General features: G+C 38.2%; 1 protein-coding gene across 3 annotated transcripts in view; it reads left to right on the top strand.

Moving 5' to 3' along the window:
* Nucleotides 1-14,426, top strand: part of NCKAP5 (NCK associated protein 5) — a 350,456-nt gene extending 336,030 nt beyond the window's left edge. For all 3 annotated transcript variants that reach the window (XM_039382174.1, XM_039382176.1, XM_027723607.2), the window contains exon 19: nt 12,805-14,426. In XM_039382174.1, the coding sequence (XP_039238108.1) occupies nt 12,805-13,086 (282 nt within the window). In that variant the 3' untranslated portion in view covers nt 13,087-14,426. The remainder of the gene's footprint in view (nt 1-12,804) is intronic.
* The last annotated feature ends 154 nt before the right edge of the window (nt 14,427-14,580 follow it).

Here is a 14,580-nt window from a genome sequence, read left to right as displayed (position 1 = left end):
TTATCTCTCTATTGCATCAAGAGTCTGATCCAAAGTCTACTAAAGTCAGTGCAAAACATTTGATTGGCTACCACACTGACTGGATAAAATGCCAGGTCCTGTATGTTGAAGAGCATTTCAGATGCTCCCTAGTAAGAACAATACAGGCCTCTGTCTTTCCATTGAGAATTTTTTTGACTGCAAATAAAAAAAAATATTCAAATAGTGACAAAAAGCTTAGCAGACAAGAGTACAGGACTGTGAAGATAGGGTTAAATGTCCAAATTGCTAAACCTCTCTTCCTATTAAATTCTCCATTTTTAAATAAACAATATAAATAATACCTTCCAGCTGCATTTGGAATTTAATCTAGTACTGTTAGCAGGCTGCTTTGAGAGCTTCCAAAAGCCCATAGCTGTACTAAGCAAATAATCATTATCACTTAATATTCTCATCAAGCATTCTTACTCAAGATGGGATCTTGCATTACAAGGACTGACCATAAACACATTCCTCTTCTGATGAGGAATTTTCAAAATGTCAGAAGCAAATTCACACTCTGATCCTGCAAAGAGTTTTGCATGACCAGAACTCTACTGCCTTCAGCAGTCCTGCTGACCATACAAGGATCCTAACAGTGTCTGCACATGGTGGAAAATTTCTGTTGCGTTGTTACAAGTATTTGAATCCTGAATATCTAGGATATCAAAGAAATCAACACTTCAATTTATTTTTTTTGTATTGCAATAAATATTAAACATCTGTTAATTTTCAACAACATTTTTCAAAGTACTTTTTTACTAGTAGGGCCTGGAAACTGCTTTATTCTGTATTTTTATCCAGATTTTCTGTTTGTGTCATCTTCGGGCATTCAAAAAGTGAGTACATATTAGCTCTACAGTGTGTCTGCATGAATTCCAGTTGTATTTTAGTCCTCCTAGTGGCCTAATATATTAACAATATTATAATGTGTAGTTAAGGCATAGGAACATCTTCTATATCACCAATATCTCACTAGTTTGCAGCATTAATACTGCAGTAACACTCCTGTATTGCTAAGGTCAATAAATCTTCTAAAGCATTTGTCCAACAAATCCATCCATGTGGCTGTCACTTCACATGGACATTTCTGGTTTTATACAAAATTGTAGCAAAAATCAATACAGAAGATACTACATTATTCTGTCACTGCAGGAAGCCCACTGTGGGAATGGGACCTTGTACTGGTTCGTCACACCAAATTCCATCTTAGATTATTGCCAACAAAGGCTTTTCTCACAGCCAGACAAGGAGGGTCAGACACCACAGAACCAGGGTTCCCAGTTTTCATGGTGCTTCCTTTCTCCGAAAAAGCCTCCAAAACCTTTCCAAAATAACACCTCACATTCTAGGAAGGGCCTTTTGCAGCCTGAGTGGGCTCAGCACAAAGGGTTATCAGCCTTTTAGATCCTGTTTGTTATCTGCTTAATTTGAACCTTGCTGATATCCAGGAAGGCAAAGGTGGAAAGACAAAGGGCAACACACTTGCCCTCGACTCTTTTTCTGTTCCAAGGCTGTGCCCCTCAAAGAGAGTTTGCAACCACTGATGCCTCCTGCCAGATCCCAGTGGGAGACATTTTGTATGCCTGGCTGAGCCAGAAAGTAGGATAGAAGTTCTCATGACCAGAAACAGATGTACTTTTGTCTAAAAGATGAAGCAAACATGTCTAAATCCATAAATTAACTAAAATTTCCCTCTGATCACAGCCAGATGATATGTGTTAATCAAAATGGATATCACTGCTTTAATTTGGCGAGGAGGCAAGTTGAACACATAAATCTCCTGGCTGTAGGAACTTCCATCTGTATCTCCAGCAGTGGTCATCTCGGTGCCCAGCATTACTCTATTAAATTCCAAATTCTTATTTCTAGTAATTCTAGTTCTTAATTCTCTTGATAATAAACAGTGTTTCTTTTTGAGCATCCGTTAGAGCTAAGAAAAGGACTATCATCTACCATCAGCATTTAGGACATACCCCTGCACGTACCCCTCTCTCTCTCTCTCTTGTTTTTTTTGGATTAACCCACATGGCTGCTGAGTCACAGCGAAGGACTGTATCCTTGAGTTGTCCGGTAAACATCAGATTAGTTACAACCTATATTTTTTCAATCAAATTATATTTTAGTCCACTGGCTAAATTATTAAATTTAATGTTGGCCTGTTTCTGTTCTTGGTGTTTTCTCCACGAGCACAGGCATGGTGCTTTCTCCTGGTCACCATGCTGGACACCCCAAACAACATGGATTCTTTCAGGTACCAGGCATACTGCAGGGTTTGAACATAGACCAGGTACTCCATAAGCCATAAATCAAATGAGAAGGGCTGTTCCTCCCCCCTGCTCACTCATGAGACATGTGAGAGGTCTGAGGGATGAAACATAGTTATCAAGGTATCAAGTCTTATTTCTCATGGATGCAGGCATGATGGTTTATGCATTTTGTACACACAAAGCATGTATTTTGAGTGGCCCCAGTGGTTGGGAGAAAACTGCAGAGAGAAATTGTTGCAGAAAACTGCAGCAATTGTGGAGGTGAGACCAGGTAAGGGAACAAAGAGGATATGAGACCTGTCTGTGGTGCTTTTTTGATACCAGGAGCATGTCTGTGGGACATGGACAGCACAGGAATGACAGCAATGGAGTAATACATCAAAAGTGATCTTTGTAAGGCAACTGATGGGTAACGCTGAAATTAGGCCTTGCAAGTGGACACAGCCAAGAACTCTGCTCAGCTGGATTCTGAGGTGCCTTGCTTGCCTCAGATCATACCAAAACACTTCCCAGTTCCACCATTTTGACCCACTTTGTCCTTCCTTGTATAAATGGTGGGGAAGTCGTTCTTGCTCTTCTCATGGGTTATGCCACATGCTAGCACGTGCCGTGGTCTCTGTTCCCTTGTTGGCTCTGTTTATCCCCTTGTTCAGCATCTGTTTCTATACTTGTGGTTCAGGTTTTAGCAGGAGGTGCTCAGGGTGCAGCTGTAATGCTTTCTTTACAGTGGACTTAAGTTCTGTGAGAACAGGCACAGGCTTGGGTCACAGACTGAATTTCTGAGCCAGCAGCACATCACGTGGGCACGTTCCTGTGGCCACGTGCACGAGAGTATTGCTGTAACAGCCCAATCCTCTTCAGCACTTTGAGTGGGGGAGCCATGCAGGCAGACACCTGCAGCTCCCCACGCTTTCACCAGGAATCCAGGAGATCCTGCCAACAGGCCTGAGTTAGCAAACATGTCCTCAAGCACATCTGAAACCCAGCCATGAATTTCTTAGCTTTTAAATTGCATTTTTTTCCTGATTATCTTCCAACAGTTTTTGGGTTGTTTTTTTAAATTATTGATTAATTTTGGGTTGGCTATTTAATTCAGTGTTTGGTTAACTAATTCATGTAGTTGTTTATAATTATTGCCTTGCTATAAAATCATCTTAATAGAAGGTTAGAGGTTTTTTGTTTTCTTTCCAGTAGAATAACAAGTTATTTTATTATTCAAACAAGGCTTACTTCCTGCTGTTTTCAATAAGATTTTTAATAAATATGTAAATTTAAAAATTAATTTACTGCATACGTTTGGCAGCATGAGTCTTGAACTGACAAAAGTTTGATGGATTGTAAAATTATCCTCTATAAAAATCATCAGTCATAGTAAACAGAATTTATCAGCCTCTGGTAATTTTACAGCTTTTTCTTCATCTTATCTTCTGTTAGGAACTCACTTAAAATTGATTATAATATAGTATGTTTCTAGAAACGTAATTCATTCATAGATTAATTAGATTTTAGGTTAATATCCCATCATGGAATAGGACATGAGCCAACAGTGTTTTCCAGTTGTTAAGAACTGCAGTAGAGAAACCTTGATTACTGTTCCCATGTGGTTTAACCGCCAAGACCAATCACTAATCAAATTCAAACGACATAAAATGGAACATCCTTCATAGCATTTATTTTCTGGCTGACTTATACTATAGGCTTTTTATTGATACAACTTGCTGTACTGAAATGAACTAAAAATTGCAAGAGAGGATTTATCCTTCTACTTTAATTTGGTTCTGCAGCCTATATCTGAAACTCTCGCTCGGATTTTTGTGCGTGTTGTGCTGCTGTCCCTAAAATATTCTTCCCCACAGCAGAGATAAATTGTTTGCATAAATTTAGAAAGTACATGTAAATAACTGTACTGTTATGTCGGATTTGATGGCGGATGAACTTAAAACATAGGTCTCTGTTCTGCAATTCATGCTTTGCTTGAATCAGTACTGAAAACTGTGCGGCTGATAACGTCAGCTGGAGAAGTGGCAAGTGCAGCCATGGAACCAGCATCATTATTTGCATCTATCCTGTCACAATTTTCTCTGATTGCAAAGGAACCTTTCTAGTCTCATTGCGCAGTGTCAGAAAACAGTATGCACCTAGTTCAGGCTGCTACAAATTTACTGGGAAGGTAACCTGGGCTACAGCCTCTTCCTCTGCTGCCTCCAGGGGCACTGACCAGTGCAACATGTGGCAGGATTGCCCAGGAACAGCCCCTAACCCTCACTCAGGGAAGGTGCAGAGGAGGGCACACCTGGTGGGTTTCATTAGTGCCAGGTGTCACAGAAGGGAAAAGAAAGGGCATAGGGTTTTGGTTAGAATCATTAGACGTAAAAAACCTCTGATACGTAGAGAGTTGATTAAGATCTGTAGTGGAAAGGGAAATGACAACTTCAGGCTCCTAAAACAAGCTATGTTGTTGGGCTGGTGTTTAAGCATGCTAATTCAGAATTTTTTAAAAATTAAGAAGCCCCTGCTTCCAAATTTTAAAATTATGACCTCTGTATAATTTCTCTTCTGTGGGAGCTCAGCAGAGGTTTCATTCTGATGTGTGTTATCATGTAGGCAAACATGGAGGCTCCGTCCATGGCGGCTGAGCATGCAGTCATGAAGGGGTGGACTGATGGGCCTGGAAACATTGGTTGTCTCTTCCCAACTGTCCTCCTCAGAGGGTAAAAATGAGAAAAACCTATTTGCTGTGGAGCTCACTCCTTTGTTTAAACTACCTCCATGAATCATCTTTAAAACTTGTAAGAAGGGTCGTTCCCTTCTCTTCCTCTGCAGGTCTTCCAGCAGAGCTTCATGCTCTTTGAACTCCCCTCTAGCCCTCAGTGCATACAACAAGCCAGAATTCATAGCTGGGAGAATTATTTCTACATGATTTCTTCATACTGCTGATTTGCTCTTGGTCCTGCTGCATAAACTTGCTACTTCAACAGTCGGAATCAATGATCTCAAAAGCCTTTTCCAACCTAAACAATTCTATTATTCCATGGTTCTTTATCTGCTGCTTCTGTTCTTTTTGCCCTCAGGCCAGCTGATGTACCTTGGATAGTCACATGTTATGAATCTAGTCCAATACACAAAAGAGAGGATTACTAGTGAGGAAAATCATTACCTACTGCCAATTACCATTTGCAGTACGGTCTTGAAGTGCAATTCTGTTTTCCATCAGTATGCTGGGTGACTGACATTCAGACATTGCAGGCCAGGAGATGAGACATCACTAGAGAGCAAGAGGATAAGAGTCTTCGTAATTACCAAAATAAATTGTCATGTTCAGAAAAAGCCAAGGGTGGAAGATGAAGACAGGTAAGAATACAGCTAATACTTAAGAACAGTAGTCTGAGAACAGTTCAGTGATACACAAAAATTACTCTAATTACTGAAAATGTCAGTGAAATTATATATTGTATGAGTACAATCCTGCATTTACTGAATTTGAGAGGATTTTTTTCCTTCAGTCAAATGGGGGATAGAATCTGTCTCTGTAAGAACTGCATTTGCTATTAGATTTTTTTTAAAAAATTCTTGAACTATACTTTTATCCCCTTCCTGGTTCCGTTCTGAGTAAGTATCCCAATTAAGGAAAAAATCATCAAAACCTCTAGTCCAGGATAAAATTGTAGCTCCCTTTTTTATATAAAGCCATGAGCTTTATTGAAACCACGAGACACACTTTCTTCAAGGTAAGGATAACTACTTTCGTTCAGTAGGACAAACTGCTGTATATTTAAATGCTGTGAGGTGAAACAATCTGATGAAGACTGAAACAGTGAAGTTACTTAGGACTGCGTAGTTCCAGTACCATTTGGTTATCATTGGCAACATAACCTTCTACATAGTTCTGTCAGGGAATAGTAGTGAGCTTCAAATGGTTAAGTTGAGTTCAATAACTTTGTAACCAATCTTATCTTTCAGTATGACTTTTTTTTTTTACTGCAATTTTTTTCAATCACTAGAAAATCAGAACAATTTTGCTATTTAGCTCTCTCTACAAGTAAAGCTAAAAGGATCTTCTGAGAAGTGTATCCTATATGTGTCTTGTTCATTTTCAGTCCATCAGGTTCTAAAAACTGAGTATCAGCTTCATTTCTCACCATGGATATTTCTTCCTTAATGCCTTGTGGTGAGCCTCTGATTGCACTAAGCATTGCTTTTAGTGGGTAGATTCCCTCTGTGAGAAGCAAAATTGGTGATTCTGCCAATGTGAACAGAGTGAGGCTCTACTTTGCCTTCTGGAGAAAGTACTGGTGTTTAATTGCTTTTCTTTTTAATGAATCTCCTCAACACACTTGACTGAGCACCAGCATTGTGATCGTTTCCCAAGGTATTGCCACTTAGAATTATAGGTTTTTACTGCTTTTTAAGTAAACTTTGTCCATGCAGAGTTGATGCAGCCAGTGGCCATTCTGAGGCACTATGAGAAAACAACCACATTTGTGCCATTCAGTTCATAACTGAGCAGAAGGTGAAAAGATAAACTTACCTGATCTGGCAACTGGGACCTCAACATCCTGGTTTATTAAATTATGCAAAAGTTCAAAGAGCACTGGTATAAACCTGATACGGTCAGTCTCGTCATGTCAAGAAATATTTATATACTTTGTAAATTATGAAGATGATATTCTTGACTTTAGAATGCTGAAGGTACTGAGTCACCTCATCATGTTATGAAAATTAAGGCCCAATCACTAAACTATGTTTTATCTCCTAAACCACGCAAGAATTTGAGCTGTAGGCAATGTAAGTCTCAACTCCTCAGTCACCTGTTCATTAAGCAATACCAGTTCTTGTCCAGATCTGTACTTATCAATCATACAATGGTCATGCTAATCAGCTTTATTTCCTCTAAGGTAATTTATTTGCAATCCAGGATCATCAGAAATGCTGTCCTTGTGATACTTAAATGTATTTGTAGATTGTTAAATTCTGAAATACAGGAGAACTGAAATACGGTTCTCATTGTTATATTACCCATAATGCCATCAGGGGATGATACATAGCTATGTATATATGGTTTTTCTATCAACTGCTGAACAGACTAATGAACTTAAAAATGCTTCCTATCAATGCATTTTTTCCCAGAAAAGAAACTAGCACTTATTGTTTATCATGAAAATCTGATGGTGTGTCTCTGAGAATGTCATTGTCTGCTATAGCAAAATAATCATGGTATTTCTGCTCAAGTGGAAAAAAGAAGAATGATTCATTATTTCATAAATTATTTTACTGTCGTTCCAAAAAATAGATGAAAGCTTCTGACAATATACAAGGGAGAGGCAGGCTTACCTTACTATTTAAGGTTATGTGTTAAAGAGAAAGAAGTTCAAACATCACATTTTTAGCTCAGCAGAGGTCATGCAGTTACAGCTTTCACCTTTGTAGTTTCTTGGATGTGACTGTACAGCTATTTTCACTGCAGAGTGTTACCTGTCCACCTGATGTTAAATGAGATCCGGAGATCGTTCATTTTCCACGGAGAGCCTACCTGGCATTCTGTCCTGGCTAGATGACAGACAGCTACTCCCTAGCAGTTCAAACCCAACCCTTTTCACGTTACATCACTGCAATGGTCATGTAACGCCGCTGAATTCAGTGAGAAGTTACTTCTGATTAGACCAGTGTATGTCTGATCAGAATACCGCTCTGTATCTTGGTGCATCTGTTTTACAAGAAGCCGTGAACATATTAAAATTGTCCTACTAAACAGGTTATGTATGAGCAACTTGTGTAATGCTGCAACAGCATATCCCACTTAGGCCCATTGTGTCATAAATACAAAGCAGTTATAGGAGTAGAGGGTATCTAAATTGGTAAAACTCTGAATTTAAAATGAGAAATAGTGGCTCAGTGGGATCAAGTTTACTGTGAGCATATGCAAACAAAGTAACGAGCAATTTTTAAAAGGTAAAAATCCAGAAAATTGCTTTCCTTCACAATAAAGTTATGAGTAATAACTAAAAAGGCAAAAAAGAGAACATACTTTGTATCTTCTATTACAGATCAGAACTGAAATGAAAGATGTTGAGTTATACAATTAAGTATCGATTTTGTTGATCTATATTTAATTCTCTTGGCAATTTCATTGTTTTTACCCAATAGCATTTTGCAGTTATACTTCACTTGAAGCAATGCTCTTCTTGCTCTTTTGTTAATCTAAAAACTAAATTGCCCAATGCATGAGACATGTAGATAAAGTTCATTTTGTTCTTTTGTGTAACTGATTCTGAGCCCTTTAAAGTGCTGGTTAACTAAACTTAGACAGCTGGAAAATACATTTATGCTGCAGAATGGGTTCATTGCTGATTCTGGGCTCTGGTGTGCCTTAGAAGTGTAGCCTGACCCCAAGACAGTCAGAGCTGCTGCATGTTACCACATAGAAGAAATGGCCTTGCTATTGCTCTCCTTCCTGCACAGAAGTGTGGGATCCTTTGTGCCTGTGAACCAGCCCATCCTTCCCTGCTCCTTCCTATTACACCTGCAGAGTCCTTGTGCCATTCAGAACAGCTGCAGCTGTGACTGGTCCTTGATCACACAGCACTGGAAAGGCATTCTACCCGCATGTAACCTCTCATTTTTAAAGTTTACAGAAAACCTAATTTGATGTATTAATGTAGAAATAACACCTATTTATAATGTATCAGTGTAACTGCAGGCTAGTTTTGTTTTCCTAATTTGCTGTGCTTGAAGTGACATGCCAGATTTTATTACATCACTAATAGGTTTTAGTTATTCCCTTTAGGATGTTGCCAACGAGGAAACATTATTCTGATTCATGACTCAAGAGTTTATTTCAAAGTGATGTGACTCGTGATGAATGTCTGTATTATGTCAGATGAAGTTTCTCCTCTTCTGACAACTGGTCACTGCTCTCAGGTGATATAAGGCATGCCACACTCACAACTTAAGGAATTCCAGCTGTGGGAAGCTCTCCACGTACACCGTGGAGTAGAACAACAAATGCTTCCCATGCCCTAAGGCCATAAAGGTGCAGATTTTCTATTAAAAAATAGACTTAGTATAAGTAGAAAAAGCTATCCATTGATCTGCTTTAGGGTGGTGGGCCAGTGCTGTTACTCTTGTCTGCACTGAGCTGGTTTTGGGTTGATTTTTTTTTTCTTTTTTCTTTTTTCTTTTTTTTTTTTTTTACTTAGACCAAAATCTCTGACTACATGTTTTTGTCTTTTCCCTTAAGTTAATACTTAGGAAAACATATAGTGTCCACACCAAATGCAGCAGTCACCTTACTCAAAGAACAGATGCAGAATAGTCAGCAGAAAGTCCCTACTAATATAGGAAAGATTTGACTGGAACCATAACTCAGAGGTTAGGTGCTCTCTACACTATTACCAAATATCACCCATTTCTCATGGATATAAAACACACCTAATCTGCTGCCTAATGTTCCTCCTGTCTGCAGAAGCAGCTACTGATTCACATTAGTGCAACTCTCAAATGTATTAATGAACTAATTACTTTAAAATGCATGATATTAACATCTCTGGGCTAACCCTTGTTCTTTTTTATACCTCTGACTCTGCTGAAGTCAGTAATAAACTGATATGAACAAAACTAAAGATACTACATAACCACATACAAAACTTACCAAAAAATTTTAATAAGAGTTGCTTTGGGTTTTCCTTTTGATTCATCTAGCAACTTCTGTGACTGCCATGAAAAATAGGAAGTGTAATTAAGGATGAATCTAAATAAACACTTTGGTAATTTCTTACAAATCGTATCTATAGTAACTACAGAAAAATTTTTTAACTTGGGTTAACATTTGTTCTGACACACCAAGGTTACAGACATTACTAGTGACTTTTCAACTCTAGGAATGTACATAATTGTGTTATTGTGGGAGAAAGTGATTTATTGATTATGCATACTCTTACATTATCTCTGCTTAAATTTTTCTTTATTTTTGCTCATGAACCTCAGGCTGTGAATGAGTTTTCTTCTATGAGTTACAGAAAGGAAACGTTTGAGGGTTTTTTACAAAAGGATGTAACTGGGCAATAAGACATCTAAAAAGGACACCTGTATGTCCAAAAAAATATCCATAACTTATTTCTGAATTGTTTCTTGTTTTAGTAATAAATTTTGCTACAACTTTAATTCTTGATGTATCGTAGATATACTGTTCACTACACTGTGTACCTTTTGCCAGTGTAGGTTTCACTGATGGGCTTCAGTTCCCTTCAGTTTCATTTGACACAATGATTTTGCTTAGAATTTGTAGAGAATATTTTATTCTCTGCAGTTTCTCTAAAATATTTTATAAACTGTTATCTTTATATTAAATGAGAACCTAGGGTGTGATTAAAGTAGGATTGTAGTCTAGGTTGTGCTTGTGGGGTATAAAAAACTATGGATACATATATGCAGAATATACCAATGAATTCAGCCCTGTTTTTCCTGTGGTGTAAATCTATCCTTTGGTAGGATAGCCAAAATCCTACTTTTATTGTTGCTTCACCCAGACTGCTCTGTACTGCAAATTCTCCAGGAGTCTGTGCTCCTCCTGCCCAGGAGTCAAAATTGTCTCCATTTGAATCAATAGGAGTTTTATCACAGACCTTACTAACACCAGTATTGAGTCCTGCAGCCCCAAGTCTGTGCTAAGTGGTCACATCCAATTTATCCAAAGGAAAGCTGTGAAGTGGTAAAAATACAGACAAAGAAATGTCATTTAGTCTGTCATATAATAAAATACTTTAGGTTTTGTACTCTGAAGAGCAAAAAGTGCTAACATGTTATTGATGCCATGGCTGAGAATTTTCTCATCTGGCCTACAGAGAAGTGAAACAACTCTTTCAGTATTTTAAATGAGGGCAAAGGGAAGAACATTTTAAGCTGAAATTCTGAAAAATTTCTATTGAAGGGTCCTAAATTTGTGTTCATTCCCATTACCAAGGGTTATATTCCTCTATCTCAGAAAACATTATAATTACAGATATTGAAAACCTTGGTTTGAACTGTCATCTAAAATCAGAATCCAGCATAACATGCCCTAAAACCTTTTAGACTGAAGATTAATTAATGAACCAAACAGAGAATTTTCATTTACTAAGACTTTAGGGTCTCCTGTTGCTTTGCTTAAGTCTGCTTGAAACATTTGCTAAAAATACTAATCTAATCCATGCATGGTCAGCTTATGAAATATGACAAGATCAGAGCATAAACAGTCATTGGACTGGCATTTCAATTTTTAGCTAACTAGCCATAAAAACAAGCAATCAAACTATGTAACAAATTGTCTTTCTCTTGCCCAAGATTTCCAAGGAGAAACAGCACAGCATGCACAACATTTGACTGACTTGGAACTTGAATTCTTCAAAAAATTCTAATGATCCTTTACAACTGTGTATGTAATGATCCACAGCATCCATACTTCTGCCCAAGCTATGTTTTCAGTGTGCTTAAAATGCCATTTCATTTTCTATCTAAAACAAAATATTAATGTCTTGGATTTACAGTAATTTACTGATTCAGTCTTTGACATCTGATGGCCCTACCAAAAATGAGAAACGGCTTTGCACTCTGATGGCTTATCTCAGAATTCTTGAATCTTATCTGTCCAAGAGGTTATTGAATGTTGATTGTAAAATGTTGAATGCTATCCCGTATTTCTGTGCTAATATTATCTGTGAGAGGAGTCAGTTACTCAGATTTTGAAACACCCTGTATACGAACAACAGGTCATTTTTATTGAGCTGCTCCCTACACAGCTCCCTAATGATTCCTTGGTCAGGGCTCTGATTGCAAATACCAGTAGCTAACAAAGGGATAAAATTGCTCTGGTACAATCCTACTGTGCGTTTTTAATATAATGTGCTAATACATTGTCCGGTGTTCCCACAGAATTGCACCACTTCACCGAGTAGGCCTGGCCAATATCTGATTGATTCTGGTCTGTGGGGATCGGCCCAGTTCAGTATAATTTCCTGTCTTGCTGCTTTCTTGTCTGTTAGAGAGGGTTTGGGTCTGTGAAAATCAATAGCCTTGCACATGCAAAATGTGAGGTTATTCCCTAGCAAGTTTCATTCGCATCCTTGATTTATGGAAAATGTTGTTTTCTCCTCTGCACTTTTTTTTTTTTTTTAAACTCTACTTAAACAAATACCTGTTTAAACATACCCCCCGAAGTATTTGTACAGGAGAAAATGTAAATTACTGTGAGGATGCTGGAGAAGTTTAACATGTGCATAGCTGGGATCTGCTACTTATGACATTAATAGCACTTAACTGTTACGTAAATGGAGTCCTATTTGTCTCAGCAGAATCATTAAAGTTCTGATTTATCCTAAAATGGACTCTAATGTTCTATTTAATCATAACAGATATTTAAGTGTCTAAGAGTCTATTTCCTTTCACCCTGTGAACTTTGGAAAGATGGTAATTAATGGTGTACAATAGGATAACTTTATTTTTATAAGAAATATGTTTCTAATATTTCCCTCACTTATTACAGAAATTGAAGCAAACTGAAGAAACAAAACAAGATTCCCAGAACAGAGTATCTAAAATGTCCCTGGAGTCTCTCAATAAATTTAACAGCAATAACGTGCTTTTATTAGAAAAAGAGAAGAACTGTCTGAACAAGGTTGAAGGACAAAGGGAAGAAAATGGGAAGAAAGAAGAAGCTTCCTTAAATAGCTCGGGTCAGCACGAAGTGGACAATTTGGAATCCTTGAGTGATTCCCTGTATGATAGCTTTTCCTCTTGTGCCAGCCAAGGCTCCAACGACGTGTAGAGACACTTCCCAGTGGGCTGTGACCGCGGCACACAACGGACCTGAAGGCGAGCAAGGAGTGAGGGGGGGAAAAGAGACAGTTGCTGAAAATTCCCCCTCTGGATCGTGGCACTCATGGCAGGGTGTTCTGACTTCCCACCACACAGCAATAAGGCAGGGAGGCGGCGTGGTGGCACGTGGGACTCAACGCTGAACACAGCGAGCGCTTACAAAGAATAAAGTCTTAATTTTGCACTTTTGTGAATATTTGTACAGTTGTAAATACCTTGGGAAAATATATTTGTAGGGATACATGACAGCAATAAATATTACATTGGTGCTATGCTCCTGTAATGGCATATTACTAACTTAAAGAAATTGGTGTTAATATTAACAAGAAAAGTTAGTAGATTTTTTAAAAAAGATTTATAATTGTTCTAGTCTTAAGACTGTATGTAGAAACACTGCATTACCATAAACCTGAGCCTGCCAGACTGTCTGCAGTAAACTTTCACGGACTCTGTTTTAGAAAATGTTTTATTTTTTACTTTTAGTGCAATTCCATACAGGTGATCTAGGAGGCATGCATTTCAGTTATTACAACTTCACAACAGGTGTCTTATTTCAAAAGGGTTTTGACTTTTGACATGGCAAGAAAATGAATAGATTAAAAGTCTTGATACTGCTGGCATTGGCTTCATCAATCATGCACATAACTGTTTGAGAGATCAGGGTCAAAGCAATTCACTGCTGACACAAACGGGAGTCTTGTAGGAATGAGAACTACATAAACCGCCCTGTGCTTCTGACTGCAACATAGTTTTTCAACTTCCACCTCCTCTGTACTCACTTGCCATCAAATTATGAATGTACCATACCGTGTTATCTTTTGTAGTCTCTGTTTGGTCTTAATTAAATTCTAAATACTAAAATTATTTTTTAAAAACTGAAACAACTCCTGTTTGTGACACAGTACAATAATATGTTGGTGCTAACCAGTACTAGTTCAAACATGTCTAGGAGCAGGGCCTGTTTTGGGTGGTTTTTGTCTTTTCTACAGAGGTTGTTTATATGTAAGGGAAAGTCTATTTCAAAGGTTCTGTGTATTTTTTCTAGCCGTGAAGTATTTATAACTGCTTTTTGTACAGCAATTGTAAACTAGATATATTTGGGGTATTTCTAGACTCTATAGTTTCTTTAGCACATGCCTGTTAATCTTTGAAATATTATATGATCAGTGTTAATATTTTGTGCAATTTGTTATATTTTAAGTCATTTCCACCGTAAAATCGCATCGTCTTTTTCGACTTCTAAGAAATTTTCATTGAAACATCTTTTGTAAATAAAACTTTTCTTGCGTACCTGTGCCTGCAGAGGCGTTCTGGGAAGGGGATGGTATGACACCCTGAACGTGAGGGTGGGCTCAGGGTGGGAATCAGCGTAGCCAGCTCAGGGGGGTACAGGGGGTACCCGCCGAGCCGCTCCCGCTCGGGGGCAGGCTGGGTTCGGGCGTTT

Source organism: Pipra filicauda, unplaced genomic scaffold, assembly GCF_003945595.2.
Source record: "Pipra filicauda isolate LSUMZ 115617 unplaced genomic scaffold, ASM394559v2 scaffold10_size6260569_pilon, whole genome shotgun sequence".
In the NCBI taxonomy this organism is placed as follows: domain Eukaryota; kingdom Metazoa; phylum Chordata; class Aves; order Passeriformes; family Pipridae; genus Pipra; species Pipra filicauda.
The sequence above is the reverse complement of the archived record's forward strand: the minus strand, read 5'-3'. Positions and strand labels throughout refer to the sequence as shown.